At 35.9% G+C, this 16,754-nt stretch overlaps 3 protein-coding genes across 7 annotated transcripts; 1 reads left to right on the top strand and 2 right to left on the bottom strand.

Annotated features, from left to right (window-relative positions):
* Positions 1 to 166: 166 nt before the first annotated feature.
* Ir21a (Ionotropic receptor 21a) lies at positions 167 to 4,681 on the top strand. Of its 2 annotated transcripts, XM_069061141.1 has the most exons (5): positions 167 to 1,011; positions 1,060 to 1,259; positions 3,016 to 3,138; positions 3,199 to 3,936; positions 3,991 to 4,681. In XM_069061141.1, exons 1-5 carry the CDS (start codon positions 394 to 396, stop codon positions 4,658 to 4,660), a joined length of 2,349 nt encoding a protein of 782 aa, XP_068917242.1. In that variant the 5' UTR covers positions 167 to 393; the 3' UTR covers positions 4,661 to 4,681. The 2 variants fall into 2 exon arrangements, with proteins under 2 accessions (XP_068917242.1, XP_068917241.1); XM_069061140.1 differs by having other exon boundaries at positions 167 to 1,259.
* A 21-nt stretch (positions 4,682 to 4,702) lies between these two features.
* Ca-Ma2d (Ca[2+] channel Muscle-specific alpha2/delta subunit) lies at positions 4,703 to 10,320 on the bottom strand. Its single transcript, XM_069061135.1, has 18 exons — positions 9,812 to 10,320; positions 9,681 to 9,762; positions 9,517 to 9,627; positions 9,171 to 9,423; positions 8,985 to 9,116; positions 8,791 to 8,913; positions 8,487 to 8,737; positions 8,183 to 8,438; positions 7,994 to 8,136; positions 7,116 to 7,295; positions 6,995 to 7,069; positions 6,496 to 6,875; positions 6,298 to 6,443; positions 5,760 to 6,247; positions 5,468 to 5,710; positions 5,147 to 5,412; positions 4,887 to 5,094; positions 4,703 to 4,833 (listed from the first exon to the last, which is right to left on the bottom strand). The coding sequence occupies exons 1-18, from the start codon at positions 9,901 to 9,903 to the stop codon at positions 4,732 to 4,734; spliced, it is 3,531 nt and encodes a 1,176-aa protein (XP_068917236.1). The 5' UTR covers positions 9,904 to 10,320; the 3' UTR covers positions 4,703 to 4,731.
* Positions 10,321 to 12,277: 1,957 nt separating this feature from the next.
* 14-3-3zeta (tyrosine 3-monooxygenase/tryptophan 5-monooxygenase activation protein zeta) lies at positions 12,278 to 16,332 on the bottom strand. 4 transcript variants are annotated; one of them, XM_069061143.1, is made up of 6 exons: positions 16,175 to 16,332; positions 14,922 to 15,242; positions 14,361 to 14,484; positions 13,680 to 13,843; positions 13,096 to 13,212; positions 12,278 to 13,029 (listed from the first exon to the last, which is right to left on the bottom strand). In XM_069061143.1, exons 2-6 carry the CDS (start codon positions 15,222 to 15,224, stop codon positions 12,991 to 12,993), a joined length of 747 nt encoding a protein of 248 aa, XP_068917244.1. In that variant the 5' UTR covers positions 15,225 to 15,242; positions 16,175 to 16,332; the 3' UTR covers positions 12,278 to 12,990. The 4 variants fall into 4 exon arrangements, with proteins under 4 accessions (XP_068917244.1, XP_068917246.1, XP_068917243.1 ...); XM_069061145.1 differs by lacking the exons at positions 13,680 to 13,843; positions 16,175 to 16,332 and adding exons at positions 13,377 to 13,540; positions 15,915 to 16,073; XM_069061142.1 differs by lacking the exon at positions 16,175 to 16,332 and adding an exon at positions 15,915 to 16,072.
* Between the last annotated feature and the right edge of the window lie 422 nt (positions 16,333 to 16,754).

Raw genomic sequence — 16,754 nt, 5'->3', positions numbered from 1 at the left:
GTACAATTACAATTTTATTTGATATTTTACTTTAAAAATCACATTCAAATAAAACTGTCAAAACACAACTATTGATGAAAAAAAAAATACATGTGAATATTTTGAAATTTGAGTCGGAATGTGATGAACATATTCGCTATCTGTTCAAATGTTTGACTGAGTCAAACGATCATCTTCATAACGTTTCCTTTGATCGTCTAACAAAAATTTATGTAAATATTATTTATCGTATTTGAGGATGTTACAAGCGATATTATCAATATGTAAAGAAATCATTTGAGCTTGATGTAAGTAATCAAAATTATATTAACAAACTGAACAGTTGCGTGTTCTAAAATAATGGAACTTAACAAACATCTGCAGCTTCTCAATAATGCAACTCCATAAATATAAATGAAAACATCGCCGGGATCCGCACCCAGCAACATTTTTCGATCGAGTGTTGAAATGAATAGACTCTTTGTGATTTCGTATTTGTTGATAAGCATTCCAGGTCTCGAATCCCACGAGTTGAAGAAAAGAGCTTTGCAAAGATCGCACGAAAAGTCTCAACTAGAAAAATGGGAGGTCAAGTTTCTTCAATGGGGAGAACAATTCGATCAGACCTCATCGGTGGTCGCTCTGCTAACAAAAATAGCCCAAGAAAATTTGTCAGGCTGTACCGCGGTAATCCTCTATGATGTGTTTACGGAAACGAGCAACGACCTTCTCTTGGAGAAGCTTTTCCGCACATTCCCCATTCCCTATCTCCACGGGCAAATAAACGAGCAGTACTTGATGAAAGTACCGCAATTGTTGGAAAATCGAGCCACTTGCGTCAGCTACATACTTTTCCTGAAGGACGTGATGAGATGCAAGAGCGTGATAGGACCACAGAACGACAACAAAGTCGTATTGGTGGCTCGATCTTCGCAATGGAGGGTGTACGAGTTTTTGGCGAGCGACGAATCGCAGAACTTTATGAACCTGCTCGTGATTGCCAAATCCGAAAAAATTGTCGCCTCGAATATTGCAAGTCCGGTTTGGCGGTTAATTGTTCGAATTAAAATTGTTTTTCAGGAGCTCCCGTACATACTTTACACGCACAAACTTTTTGTCGATGCTCTGGGTTCGAGTGTTCATCAAGTGATTACTTCGTGGAAAAATGGAACTTTTACGAGAAATGATGTGGAGCTGTTTCCCAAAAAAATTGTCGAAGGGTTTGCCGGACACAGATTCATCGTTGCGTTGGCTCATCAGCCACCGTTTGTTATTAAAAAGTAAGTTAAATACATTCTTTGGGAGATGAGAAAATTGAAAAATTCAAAAAATAAATTGAAAGAACGAAAAGCAGAAAAACGTAATTTACCGTAAGTGGAACAATAAAACAAATTTGGGTAAAATAAATATAATAAAATGTTATAATAAAAGGAGGCACGGCATCAAGGCAGGATTTATTTACCGTTACGAATATTTCCATCAAGTAATGATAATTTCTTTGAAAACACAGTTTATTAGTCATTAAATCATTAAAGATTACAACAATATTGAATTACGAATTACATTCCATAGAGAAATCTAGTAATGAAGCTGTGAAGTTTTGAAGTTGCTTTGCCCCGGCGATCACCCAGCCAAACTCTGACCGCAGCCCACCCTGCTGCACTTCACTGATCGAATTATCCATTATTATGATTATTAAGGCTATTATAAAAAGAAAGATGACGTCGAGGACAGATTTATTGTTCATTATTACCACACAATTTTTTACTTTAGTGTTTTAGTAGTACAAAAAGAGTTTCATAATAACAAGTTTTCACCGAAAAATAAAAGTAAAAGCGGTTAATTAATGGTGCACCACTGTATAAGTGGTAGCTGTAAAAAAATCTACTTGACCAAGAACAATAAACTCGTAAACGAGTAGTATCTAGCTTTTTTATGATCAACTAAAAAGAGATAAACGACAGCGATGGAAAACAAAATTTCTGAAAACGTGCGGCGTAACTTAATAAACTGTCACTTGTCACTGTTGACATTTGTGTGAATTTTATTTAAAAAGATGGTTTTCACTCAAGAACACAAATTGTTCATGAGAAAATCGTATTTTGGAAATGGCAACGAAGAAATTGGTGAGTGGGTTTACCCCACACAAGTTTATTTGTTGGAGTTTCGGCAAATCCTCTCTTCGTTTTCCTTCTTCAAGTAGATAAAGAACGTCGGTGTCGGTATGATTGAAATTAGGCGCCCGATGACAGCCCCTTATAGTTCAATTTTCACCCTTTTGAGGTGGCGTCACGATTTCCTTACTCGCTTTCTCTCTATTAAAACGACAGAAACAGAAAAAAAGCGGTACGTTTATTTATTGTTGGTTACTTTGTGGTTATTTTACGCTCCTGTCAATTTGACAATTTTTAATTACTTTCACTTATTACATTGATTACAAACATAACCTTTCGATTTCGAAGCAATTGTCAACAAATCTGAGACATAATACCGGGTGAGCAACAATAACTGTTTCAGTTGGCAATAAAAAAATTTACATGAAATTTTCAAGACTGTGAATTGTACCGATTTCCGTTTGTTTTATTGACATTATTGACAGCTGGCACACATTTCAAATTTAAATGTCTTGGTTTTTGTAATCTTTTATTAGTAAAATGGTACCTGAAGTTCGTAGATAATGACGTCATCGCAAATTGGTAAAAATTGGACTCTTATCTCTTTTTTATTGGTTATATTCTAACAAGTGGCCAAATAAACTTTTATCCACTTTTTCACTTGCGGTGTCACCAAATATTTGACAGCTCATGAAGTTACGCCATACATAAACGAAAACAAATGCAAGCGCACCAGGCTACTTGATCACAAATTTTTGTGCATACAAATTGTTTTAGCGATGAATAAAAAACTTTAGAGTATTAAAAAAAGAACAAATCAGCAAGATTTGAACAACGTAAGAATTAAAAAAAGTCCACCTCCGTAGATATCTTAGTAGTATTTTTTCATTTATCAAGTTTTTCAGTCTTGTATTAATTTTAGAGGTCGTGACGAAGATAATGACATTCAATGGGACGGTATTGAAGTTCGCCTGATAAACTTATTGTCAAGGGTATTTAATTTCACGACGGACTACAGAGAGGCTCCAAGATGGGATTCATTGGGGTTGGTGCAATTTACACGAATGTTTAATCAAAATTTAATTGTTTGAACGCAACATTTTAGTCCGACTGAAGCAGTGACAGCTGCTGTCAAACTCAAAAAAGCCAATATGGGAATCGCCGGTCTTTACGTAACTAACGAAAGATTGAAAGTAACTGACGCTTCGAATTTACATTCGCAAGACTGCGCCGCTTTTGTATCTTTAACTTCTACAGCACTTCCCCGGTATCGCGCCATCATGGGACCTTTCCACTGGAGCGTCTGGCTAGCGCTGACATTTATATATTTGTTCGCGATCTTTCCTTTGGCATTCTCTGACAAACACACTTTGAAGCATTTACTCAATAGACCGGAGGAAATGGAGAACATGTTTTGGTACGTTTTTGGAACCTTCACGAACGCTTTCAGTTTTCTCGGAAAGAATTCCTGGAGTAGAAGCGAAAAATTTGCAACGAGATTGTTGATCGGTTTTTACTGGATTTTCACGATTATAGTAACCGCTTGTTACACAGGATCGATCATAGCTTTTGTCACACTTCCTGTATATCCTGCGACTGTTGACACTCCTCAAGAACTCTTGCGTGGAAGATACCAAATCGGAACATTAAACAAAGGAGATTGGAAACACTGGTTCGACAATTCCAGCGATCCTGTTGTTGCGAAACTGTTGAAACGTGTTGATTTAGTTCCTGACATTGAATCAGGTCTAAAAAACACCACGAAAGCATTTTTTTGGCCCTACGCTTTCCTAGGTTCGAGAGCACAATTGGATTACATAGTACGAACAAATTTCACAACAATGTTAGTGACTCATCATCAAATTATTTTTCCTGTTTTTTACCAACTTCGTTACAGGAGCAAGCGTTCTTTACTTCATATCGGTTCAGAATGTTTTGTACCTTTCGGCGTGAGTCTAATTTATAACAAGGACGCTCTCTACAGTCAAATAATAAACATCGGACTCTTAAGAAGTGTCCAAAGCGGTATGATTTTTAAAATAAAGAACGACGTCGAATGGCAGATGATGAGAAGTGCAACTGGTAAATTGTTGGCAGCGAATGCTTTTGGAAACCGGCTGAAAAGTTTAACAGTGGAGGATCGTGCCTTGACATTAGACGACACCCAAGGCATGTTCTTGCTTTTGGGTATTGGTTTTGTTCTAGGTGGGGCTTCACTATTGTCAGAGTGGATGGGAGGTTGTTTCAATTTTTGTAAAGGAAGACGTAAAAAATCCTCTAGCAGTATACAGAGTAATTATAGATCGCACAAAGCTCCAACACCGAGAGAAAAATTAGATTCAGTTCAGTACAACAGCTTCGAAATTCGTAAAACTGAAGACGATATTGCCGAAGACGACAAAGAACGGAACTGCATTGTTCATAAATCGGACGATGAACAAAACGACATTGAAGACCAAATTAACAAACTTTTTGATTTTGAAGAACTTTTTGGTGATGCGAGCACCAGTGAAGATAAAGTTAAAGAAGAACTAGCAAATGAAAACAACAAAGAAGCGAAAATATAAAAATAATAAATATGTAGATTTTTTTTTTAACTTGCACTTGCAGAAAATATAATTTATGTTTATTTACAATGTTATATTACAAGTTGTCTGGTTAAGGATAATAAAAATATTACCAGAATCGAAAGATTTAATTTGTTTCTCGTCCCTCGCCCGCATATTTTGATTTCGCTCTCCTAAAATATGTACTGGTTACGTTAAGTACTGTAATTTTGAATAAAAAACGTACCAAAGGATGTTCATTGTAACAACCAGCTAATCTCCTTCGAGCGAGATTGTTAAGTTCGAGCTTTTGACAAGAATAGTCGAAACTTTCGTCATAAATAATCTTCCTCGGTGAGGTAGTAATCGGTCTTACATTAAGTGGTTTAGGCATCGTTTCATTAATTGCTACAAACAAAAGGTTGCTGTGCGGTATTTTTTTAATATAGTAATTCCTGAAATTGAAACGTTGCAATAAATTCACAAAACAATTCCAAAAATATACACCTCGGCCCTGAAATCTCACCAGGGTAACTGTCATCTAAAAATAATTTTTGTTTCAATAAAAATAAATCCCTCTCTTTTTCGCAGTCGTAAGAGTAAAATTGTTCTTCTTTTTTTTTAAGCCCTATGTTTGTAAGGTTTATTTTGACGTAGATTTCTTCCGCGTACGTAACAACTGGTGTCCACAGATTATTTATATTGATTTCCAATATTAACCAAGTTATTTTCATAAGACACCACTGAAAAAAAATCTTAAAATATTCTAAGGGCTGCAAGAACAAAATTAGTTAAAGCAAAGAAATGTTAACAATTAACAAATGTTACAGTAAACAGAGAGTTAGCGTTACTCCTCTGGTCATCTCTAGTGTTGCAAATAGCTTGAAAATCGTATATGGTAATTTTTTCAAAAAGTGATATATTTAACATAGAAGCCATGATGTCACCTTCAATTTCTCCAAAAAATCTTCCAGTATGGTGAACATCTTCAGAAACGATAATGTAACCATCACTGTCAATGATGTAACAAATTAGACTAGTCTTGCAGGTTCCACAGTCCCTGCACTCAATCTGCAACGTAAGTATTATAAGAAATATCGATTGTGTGACGAGAACTTACGGATAAGCTGGACGTCAAATCGTCAACTATCTCGATAAAATTTTTGTGTGCAAATTGAAAACCCACGACACAACCGGGTGCTTGCGTTTTATTAGGAAACACTGCATAACTTCCTGTCACTAGTAAACCCTCCTCCAATCCTGAATCAAACGGTACAGAGTAAACGAAAGACTGAGGATCGTATCGATGTTGAATGACTGCGCTCTTGTACCAAGTTTCATCGATCGCTTTCGAATGTAAATCTCCGAACTCTTTGTCGGTGTTGTTTTCGACCTCCTCAGAGATGTATTCCCATCGGGTTAGGCCGCTCATCGTGGCAACAAACCGAAGAGTTGCGTTGAAGCGTTTGAACAACTGGTCGGTGTCGTGCTTCCAGCTTGCTCCTTGGAAAACCTTGAATGTATTTTTCGCATCAAAAACTAGTCTTTGTACTAGATGTTCGTCGCAGTAATAATCATCATCTCCGTGAGTTTTCCGGCCACAGTCGACTGCAAAATAACATACCAGTTTTGACGCGACACCTTAATATTTTCAATACCTTTGGTTAGTTCTTCCTCAACATCCACTTCGTATTGTTTTTCCCATTTGAAATCGTCTTCGGACACTTTCTCGAGGAAATGTTTTATTTCCATTTCTGGCGTGGCGTATTCGTGTCCTTCGAGATAATGGTACTTGCAATAAACCCTGTAATTGACAAATTATGTATCATCGTGGAAATCAACAAACGGTTACCAACCATTTCGGGTGAATTTTCCAGTTAGAACCGTTAAAATAATCTGTAATTTTTACACCAGGTTTATGTCTGTCGTTTTTAATTTCGTCCTCAACATGCAAAGAATAGTGTCCGTATCCGTCGGGGACCGCAAAAGCTAAGGAGAAAGGAGTCTGACTCAAGGGTACGTAATAGTAATCGTATTTGTCTCTAGTGACTCGTCTCATGTCGTCATAATGGTATTTTATAGGGATACCAAGTATGCTCCCTTCTGAACCGTTGACCACCTTGTTTCGCAGATTCACCAAGTCCGAATGCAAAACTCTCGGTGGCAAATCATAATCAAACTGTTCCACTTCCACCAGATCTATACTGTTGTAGTTTTTTCTCAGTTCTCCTTTAAACTTCCAGTAAGAATTAGAATAATGACACACTCGTAAAAAATCACAAACAAGAGCTCAAACGCAGCCATGCTACGAGATCAACACAAGTGGAGAGAATATTGTTGAAATTGTTTACTCACCATGGGGCGAAGATCTCGATGCATCAACACGTAACCGTTGTTACTGACGATGAACGCATACGCGTTAACCCCAAGCTACAAATTGGAAATTATTCAGTTCTCGCAAATTCTACCAACTTACCTTGTAAGGAAAAGTGAGTTTTTCGATGTCCTCGATAGGGACGTCGGTACCAGCAACTCCCAATAAATTCGCCACTCTTGATTCGTTGTTTTGGTTGACTTTTCGGTCAAACGCGGGCACAGCAGCAGACGTTAGGAGTCTATACGGTACATCAGTCGGATCTTCTTCTCGATTCTCTTCCTAAAAAGGACATAATTAATAACAGCCGGTGCCTTTCAGAAGTGAAGAGAAAAAAGTAGGCGGTGGAAAACGCAATATTTTTAATTTTGTTTATACAATACCATCAAAAAAAAGGGAACAAAACTTCTGAAAATATGTGACCTAGCTTCAAACATGCTAACATTCACGTTTTGACGAAACTGCAACAAACAAACTTCTGCGGCGTAGATCCGGTCACCATTTTCTTCATTCGTCTCTTAAAAATTGGATTTGTCGTGAATATTTCGTATTTTCGAGTGAAAACTAACTTTTAAATCACGTAAATCGTAAATGTCAAAATTGACAAGTGTCAATTTTCAGAAATTTTGTTTTCCACGGCCACCTCAGATCTTTTTTTTTGTTGGTCATGTTGCGTGATTAATTACGTCATCATAATTGTACAATGGCCGAGATGTTTTATAATCCTACCTTTAATTTTTGCACCGTAAATTAGGTCACCATTTTCTTCGTTCGTCTCTTAAAAATTGGATTTGTCATGAATATTTCGTACTTTCGAGTGAAAACTAACTTTTAAATCACGTAAATGTCAAAATTGACAAGTGTCAATTTTCAGAAATTTTGTTTTCCACGGCCAACTCAGATCTTTTTTTGTTGGTCATGTTGCGTGATTAATTACGTCATCATAATTGTACAATGGCCGACATGTTTTATAATCCTACCTTTAATGTCATATCTACGTATGCGTGAGTCCAAGAGATAGGGTGGTCTTTGGCTTGAAGAACCAGCGGTCTTGCAATCACATTAATGTATTGCAAAACCGCCGTAGTCACTTGTTCCAATGTTTGTACTTGAGTGTAAAACCCTGAAAACTATCTTGAAATTGTTTATAACTGTAACAGACTTGCTACCTCTATTTGCACACGCCATCCACCGAAGTTCGTCAACATTTGTTACTTCTTTTCCGATGAGATACGTAAATATACGTACAGGAATAGTCTTTCCACCAGCGAGATGATTATTCCGTACAACAATATCGCTTAAATTTCTAGCAATACCATCAGTGATCAACATAATAGCTTGATTACAAGCTTTACTTTTGGAATTAGGTTCTTTTTCGGTATTTTCCTCGTCTACATATTTGCTACATCCACGTTTTTCCCTATACTAGAAAACCTTTGTATTGTTTTGCAAAGTTTACACAACGATACTAACTTTTTCTAAAATATCAAAAGCCATCTGTAATGATTGAGGTAGGTCCGTTTTTCCGGAAGGCTGAAACTCTCCAATTGCTTGTTTAAACAGTAGTATATTTTCTGGGGTTGCTTGAACTAGCAAATTCTTGAAACACGGTATCGTAAAGTTTGTTGTCTTGTTATTATAATATAGAATATTAATGTAATCGTTGTTTGAAAAAGTGTCAAGAATAGTATTGACCGTTAAGGCTGCAATATGTCTTCCCATTCCTACACAATCAGTTTATGAGTCCAAGCACAAGTTTGTTTTATGAGATCCTCACCATCCATAGATCCAGAATTATCCACAAGGATTATCACATCTTTGGTACAAGTTGCTGCCTCGATGTACCACGTTCTAACTCGACAATCAAATTCATCAGTTTTGATGTTAGGCCATTTTTTCGCTGCAAAGTAACACCTTCACAGTTAAAAAATGACAACAGTCAAAATGTGACAGTTGAAGTTAAAGGCTAACCTGGATAATGTCTCATAATCCCCGAAGCACTCCCAAAATATTGCCAAGAAAGCGCAGGATCTGAGTTATAATTTTGCACGAAGACTTGATCCAGTTGCTCGGACCACTGAATTGCAAAAGCTGCCTCTCCATCTATTTCAAAGCATTTTACATGTTACAAGAAACGAAGAGAACGAAGTTGCTTACGTCTGTCGTATATATTGGTTGGTACATGAACAGAACTTCTACTTGTATCGACAGATATGTTATAAAAATGAGTATCATAATTAAGTTCCATGGTGAGATACATGTCTTTATTGTCTTGCAGTGATGGCGGCAAATCAACCTTTACCACAACGTTTGTGCCGTTTACGTTTGAATATTTGGAACTGTAGTACTGATAAAGGGAACTGTTGTAAACTGTGTTTTCTCTCGCTTCCTCGGCCTTGTCAGATATACACTAAAAATACACCACCCCTTTTAAACTCGTCCAGTCAAAAAAATTAAAAAACATGTGAACAACAGAGTTGTCTAATTGTAACAACATATTTACTTTGATTGCATCACATTTCCGGTCCATCATACTTTCAATATCTTTCCGAACCTCCGAGAGCAACTCGTCTAATTTTTTTGTTTCAACTTGAGCATTATAAACCGTATAGCTCTGAAAAGAAAACATTACAAATGTCCCATATGTTGTCGTAACAAAAATAATACAGCTTCGATTTCCTTGAATTTTGTTGTGACCTCTCCTAGCTTCCACAATTCATCTCCAATTTTTTTAGCCCATCTGGACACCCTGAAAGAACTCTTATTAATTATGTAATAATTAAACAACAATTACTTACTGTTCCTCTTGTAATTTTCTGCAATTCGTTACTGATACCGCAATCAGGGTTGTTAAAATAAGTTCACTGAAGAGATTTTTTAAAAACATCATTTATTTTTATTCGTTGCTACTGAATGAGACCTACTTTATTATGATGGGTCTCGAAAATACACTGTTTTATTTTTAGATGAACTAGGTAACGTAGCCAAAGCTGATCGGGAAAATTTTGCCGACCCCACTCTTCTCGATTCATTAATTACCAATTTTATCGTAGACGATCAATCTGTATCAACAAGCGACGCTTGATTATTCCATGTTACTTTATTGCATCCCTGGATCATCCACCTCGTAATCCTGTGATTTTATAAATGTTGCCTACAGTTATGCAATCATTTATACACTCTCTTCTCCACTGTTTTCTTCAGCAAAAAACACACGCGTGCAGACAGGGCAATTTCAGCCGTAAACATTTTTTTAATAAATCCTCGAAACTACCGACAGATGTACTTAAACTTAAGTAACAGCAAACTTAAGTATTCGCTTTACTTAATAAAAATTTCACGTTGAGTAAATTACCAAATTTATTACTTAGTACTGATTGCTCTTGTTACTATTTTTACATATCACTTATTTAAAACAATCAAACACAAAACTATCGAAATTAATTGAACCTTTGTTATTTTTTTACGACTATAACACCAAACCAGTTAACATTAAATGAAAAGATATCTCTTCCTCATAGTTAGTGTAGCATCTTATATCTACAACAGGAATAAATTGATTCTAGACTTTATTTTCATTCGCTTTAAATAATTTCGTTCCCTAGCGAGCAGACAAAATAAATAAATATTAAAAAAAAATTACAAAAACTGCTAAATACTTATTAATTATTCAAAAATTAATCAATATACTTATGTAAATATAATATTGAAATGCGGTTACTTTAAAAGAAATATTATTTTTAAATTTTAGAGACTCCCTGAAAAAACTATCAACATCTACATTTTTTATAAGCTCTATTGATTTTTTATTATGTACTTTATTTTTAGATCAATCCGACCAAATTTTATCGGACGAAAATTTTGTCAATCCGAGTCCTCTAATTTAATACTTACTAATTTCATCTCTCTTTTGATTTCTTTTTAAGACCTTTGTGTCATTCCTGTATCGCGGTCAAAGAATACAGTACAGTATGTAGACACTTCCAAAACTCAAATTTTGATTTAGACACTTCCTTTGTGTTTACCTAAATAGGATATTTCATGATTTTCAATTATCAAAGTGACATTATAAAATTTTAAAGCACACAAAGAGCAGTTTTTTTTTAATTTTCGTTCTTAGATCAAGGAAAATGCAGCTAAATAATTTTAAATAATCTCTCAAACGGACCCTTTGTACCTACTTCTGCAAAGCGCGGCATCATGTTAAAATTCGCAATTTTGATAAAACTGCCATTTCGTGGTCATAACCTGCTCAGGCAAGGACAATTTAAAAGCCAGAATTTTATTGTACGAGTATTTTTTGACCGCCATGATACGTATTCTTTTTAATATAGGCAACCATGCATACATTTTTGTTTTGAATTTCCGAATGCGCGAAATTTTACCTTGAAATGGTTCCGCTGTCGTTATCGAAAAATAAACAGTTTTGTGTTTTATTCTATTTTTGCCGTACCTTACTATTTATTGTTGTCCCGCAAGATAATTTTCCACTGAACGCATGTGCATTACCCCCCGTATCAGGTCCGAAATCAATATATGGTTTAAGGGTCAATTCACATTGGGGGTTGGTTGGGGTAGGATGTCACTGGTGAAATATCTTTCGCGTGACCTCAACCTACCTAGCGTTAACCTATTTTTATGGTTAAGGACGCAAATTTTCTTGTGCGAAGGCGATAATTAACCGTTCATGTGGAAAACGGTCCTTGTAAAAATAAACAATTCGATTAGTGTTTGCGTAATCTATGTACTATTTCAGTTATTATGGTTTCACAATTGAATGTCACGTTAGTCCCTTGTTGACGCATCGTTGAAAAATAACATGGGCATGTAAATATTGCCCAATTATCATCGCACTTTGTTTGCGATTTAACTTTTTTTACGAGCGTAACAATGAATTAAAAAGGGTAACATGTATGTTCAATGAGAAACGTTGTTTGAAAGAGTTTTATTTGATGACATTTTTACAGGCTTAAAATGTAACTATAGTAAATCTGAAAAAAAAAACTAAAAAAAATTTGAGACTCCCATAAATCACTTAATGCGTGACTTATGCAAGCCACAAATCAAGACAGTATTCTGCTGTCCCCTCCAAAACCTTTATCAGCTAGAATCTGACCAGTTTACATGTCACCTTTTTAACCACATTTGAATAAATCCTAACACCTAACACAGGAATTTACATAAAATAATTTTACATGTATTTATGTTCGCACTTCAAATACCAACTCCAATCAGTACACTTAGTTAATAAATAAAACAAAATAGATTTTGAAAAATTTATTGATATCAGACAAATATACATATTTGCCAGATACAACAGAAAACAAGTAGAGCTGATAGCAGTTTATTTTAATACATATTCATACATTTATATATAGCACATCCAAAGTGAGTTGACGGTAAACAAGGGGGGGAAGGCAGATACGGCCCATGCAGCGGAGTGCAAAATAATTTTGTGGACTAAGGTACAGGCTTCTTTTTAATGTATAAAGAGGTATAGGTATGATTTTTTTTGGAGATTTCAACAATGGACGAATACAAAAAATATAACTAAAACAGTGTTGTTAAATAATAAATTTTAATAGTTAACAAGTGATATTAAAAAAAAATTACTGAAATTTCAAATAAATTACATTTATGGAAAATGAAACACTAATTACAAAATAAGGGAAAAAAACACAAGAGAAAAAAAAAACAATGGAAAAACGTGAAATCACACAACTTTCGGTTAAATTTTAATCCAAGATGCTTATTACTTATTAAACTGATTTGTGGCTGACAAATGTTTGGTTGTGTGAAAATGTAATTAAATTTTAACGATTTACACATCTCCTAAAAACATTGTTAAATATCAAGTTTCATCAGGTGAAACTTTTGCTTAAAACTGTCAATGAAATTTCACAACCAAGTTCCACGAATACGTTAACTTACATGAAACTTCATTTTTAACGAATAATTTTAAAAAGGACGCCACACTTCAATTATCACCAGTCTCTTGAGGCTCATCCGCTTCGCCCTGTAACAAGATCATTCCACCGCGAAGTTAACAACATGTGGTCACCGCCGATTTATTGAGACTCACCTGTGTGTCACTTGTCCAGAGTGTGAGGTTGTCTCGGAGGAGCTGCATGATGAGAGTGCTGTCCTTGTACGAATCTTCGTTTAACGTATCCAACTCTGCTATTGCATCATCGAAGGCCTGAATACATATTTATGTGAGTTCGAAAAAGTTAAGACGGTCTTTACACACTATTCAGTTATTAAGTTAGTACAGCAGGCCGAATTACATGTGGTAAGTGTTAATTCAACCAGTTAATAAAAAAAAAATATGTAAAAACACACTAATAGTAACACATTTATAACCTGTTTAGCGAGGTGACAGGCACGTGCTGGAGAATTAATAATTTCATAATAAAACACCGAGAAATTTAAGGCAAGTCCCAGCCTAATCGGGTGTGTCGATTGCATTTTGGATTTAGCAATATCGAATGCCTCTTGGTATGCCTTTTGTGAATCATCCACCACTTCTAGCAATAAAAACTGACAATTATTAAACTGTCACAAAAATAACAATTATGATGAAAACAACGAAAATCAAAACAGATCCACCACATGTAATTCCGCCCTTTGCGCTATAGACACTAAGGAAACAAAATGCATATTAACCTGTTTAGCTAACTGACAAGCCTTGTCTGGTGAATTTAATATCTCATAATAGAAGACTGAGAAGTTTAGGGCAAGACCTAATCTGATGGGATGTGTGGGCGTCATTTTTGCTTTTGAAATTTCAAAAGCGTCTTGGTAAGCCTTTTGTGAGTAATCGACGACGGCTGAAAGCGGGCCAAAATAAATAACAAATTCCACACAACAGTCAACAGGGAACTTGAACGCCTAGTCTATATCTAATCGATTTACGTCCACCTCGAGGCATACTTCAACATTGAGAAATAAAATTATAATAGATCTGTTCCACACAAAACGTTGAATTTTGGAACAATGTCCCATTTGTTTTTTTTTTTTTTTTTTAATTCCGTCGAACGCCACCATCTCTCCCATCTCTCTATTACACCTCAAGCTACATCAACGTCTGTTTGGAAGTCGATAATTTCATTTCTTAATTTGAATGTTGGTGAGTCACGTTGTAGCTGATTTACGCAAGTTTCCAACCATAAATTACGTTCGTATTTTACAACATTATAAATTAACGGTGTTGAACGGCATTTTCAAATTTCCATTTACCCCAAACCGTCAATGACAAAAATTGTAACATATAAACAAGTTCCCCATTGTTGCTTCTTCGTTTTAACCTTGGTGCCCTCAAATCAAGAAAGAAAATGTATCACTCACCGTTCCTCGTGTCTCCTGTGGCTACTTCAGCCAAATATCGGTAGTAATCGCCCTTCATTTTCAAGTAAAAAACTTTTGATTCAGCGTTGCTTGCTTTGGGGATCAAATATTTATCAAGAAGACCCTGCAAGAAAAAAAGTTCTGTTTCGTCGAATACTTTGCCAAAGCGTCAATTCTGACGACGAAAAGTCAAATCAGTTAACAACATTTTCTTCAGACTTGATTCAGAAGAACGAAAGTTTATAATTTTGCATCATGATAATAATGATTGGTGACACTTTACCAACTTAGCCCATTACAATAATTGAGTTTAACTTGTTATTGCAGAGCTTGCAGCATCAATAAACCGCAACTTGATCAATATTTTTTTTATGTGCATTAAAAACAAAGTTTATTGCCAAGAACATCCAGCCAAGTAAAGAAAATTGAATGTATTCTGTGGAAGCCGCTCAAGACGGGAATTTAACAAGTGCAAGTTTGAGGTGGGGCAGATGAAACAGAAAGTGAAGATGCAAGAAACGTTTGACTCAATAAAGAGAAATGTTGATTTTTGGTACTCACGAGAACATCGTCACATATTTCTCTTAATTCTTTTTCGACCTTTTCTCGGTATTCTTTGGCCATCTGCTGTTTGCGTTCTGAGCCCTCAGTCTTTTGTTCAATTGAGGAAATGACTCTCCACGATGACCTCCTAGCACCAACGACGTTCTTATATGCGACAGAGAGGAGGTTTCGTTCTTCATTGCTGAGTTCTACGCCCGTTTCTGTGACTGACTTCATAGCCGAAGCCATGTCATCGTACCTCTCGGCCTGTTCTGCGAGTTTCGCCCTCTGCACTAGCTCATCTTTGTCAGTGACGGACATTTTGCTCTAATTCTAAATCTAAATGGGAAAATAATGTTATTACATCACTGTGGCAACCGGCAAAAATCGAAATAAAACCGCTTTGTTTTAAATCCAAATTTAAATTTCCCACCTTTTATGAAAAATTCTGCAGTCTATATTTAGAACGCGGTTTCACTTAAGGACAGCGAGGAGCAACGTATTTCCACCCCTTCTGTCGATAAAATGGTGTAAGAGTCTAGCCGGCTGCTCGACAATATGGCGTCTGCCACACCTTTCGATCTAATGCGTAGTTAAAACTGGGTTTTTCCCCACAAATTTCACCCGAACGTAAAATAAATGGGGATGTTGACCGCAAAATAGCGAAATATTCAAATACCAAATAGCCTAATAGAAATTCGCGACCACGGTCATGTGTCAATTCTATATTACCATTCGAACCGACATGATGCAGTTCAATGGAATTTCAATAATGTCCCGGTTTTTTTCCTCGAAAAACGTCAAAATTAATGCAGCGATGTGGGGTAGCAACTCATGTCGACCAGTCGAGTCGGCGTCGGCATTTCGGAAAAAAATTTAACATCATCTCCGTTGAAGGTCATTGCTTGGCGATTTCATTACACAAAATGAAGCACGTTGCAGCCTTAATCGGCGGGAATTGCAATGCAGACACAAAAACAACACTTTACAACGAATTAAAGCACAACTTACATTAAAATTCAACAATTTTACTTATTTTCTCTTTCAGCGTTGGCCGAAGAGTGCACTAGCATACGAGACAACGACTAGAACACGACTACTCCGGATCGATGCTGCCTCGCGAACAAACGATAGCGCACAGATTTCAATGGCGGCGGTTTTAGCGACAATCCCGACTGAGATAACTTCAACGGTTCACTCAATTATTCGTTGAATTTTTGATCGAGATCGAACGACTTATTCTACAATACAATTATTATAGTTTTACTCACGTGCTACAAGGGTTGATAACAATTTTTTGATAGAAAAATGGAACGATCCTACCACTAGCGTCCACAACTTTAGAAACGAGATGGAGAAACTCGACTGGTCAGTTTTCGCTTCGTTAAACGAAGATAGAGAATGTATTGCCAACATCGCATCATATTTCCCCTAGATTTTGGACGAATTTAAAGTTGTTATCTTTGACGAGATGAGTTCACCAATTTTGTAATACAACGGCTTTATGAATCATACCCAATTTTTAATTCTAACCGTAGCGATATTTAACGAAAATTATACTTTTCAGTTTTGCTTCATTATTTTATCTTCACCATTTCACAAAAAACGTACAGATTAAACTCATTAGTCATTACATAACATTAATGAAATATTATCTCGTCGTTTCCTACATTCATTTTTCTTTCGATTTTTAATATTGGAATCCATTTGTCAAACATTTCTCAAAGCATGTTCCAATATAACACACAAACGTCAAATAAAACAAATTACGTTTTATTGGTATGAATTTTAACACACTTCCACAAAGCAAGGATTTAACGGTAAAAACAATAAATAAAAGCAGTGGCGTAA

This window comes from Tenebrio molitor, chromosome X (genome assembly GCF_963966145.1).
Source record: "Tenebrio molitor chromosome X, icTenMoli1.1, whole genome shotgun sequence".
NCBI lineage: Eukaryota > Metazoa > Arthropoda > Insecta > Coleoptera > Tenebrionidae > Tenebrio > Tenebrio molitor.
Note: the sequence above shows the minus strand (reverse complement) of the source record. Positions and strands in the feature narration are given on the sequence as shown.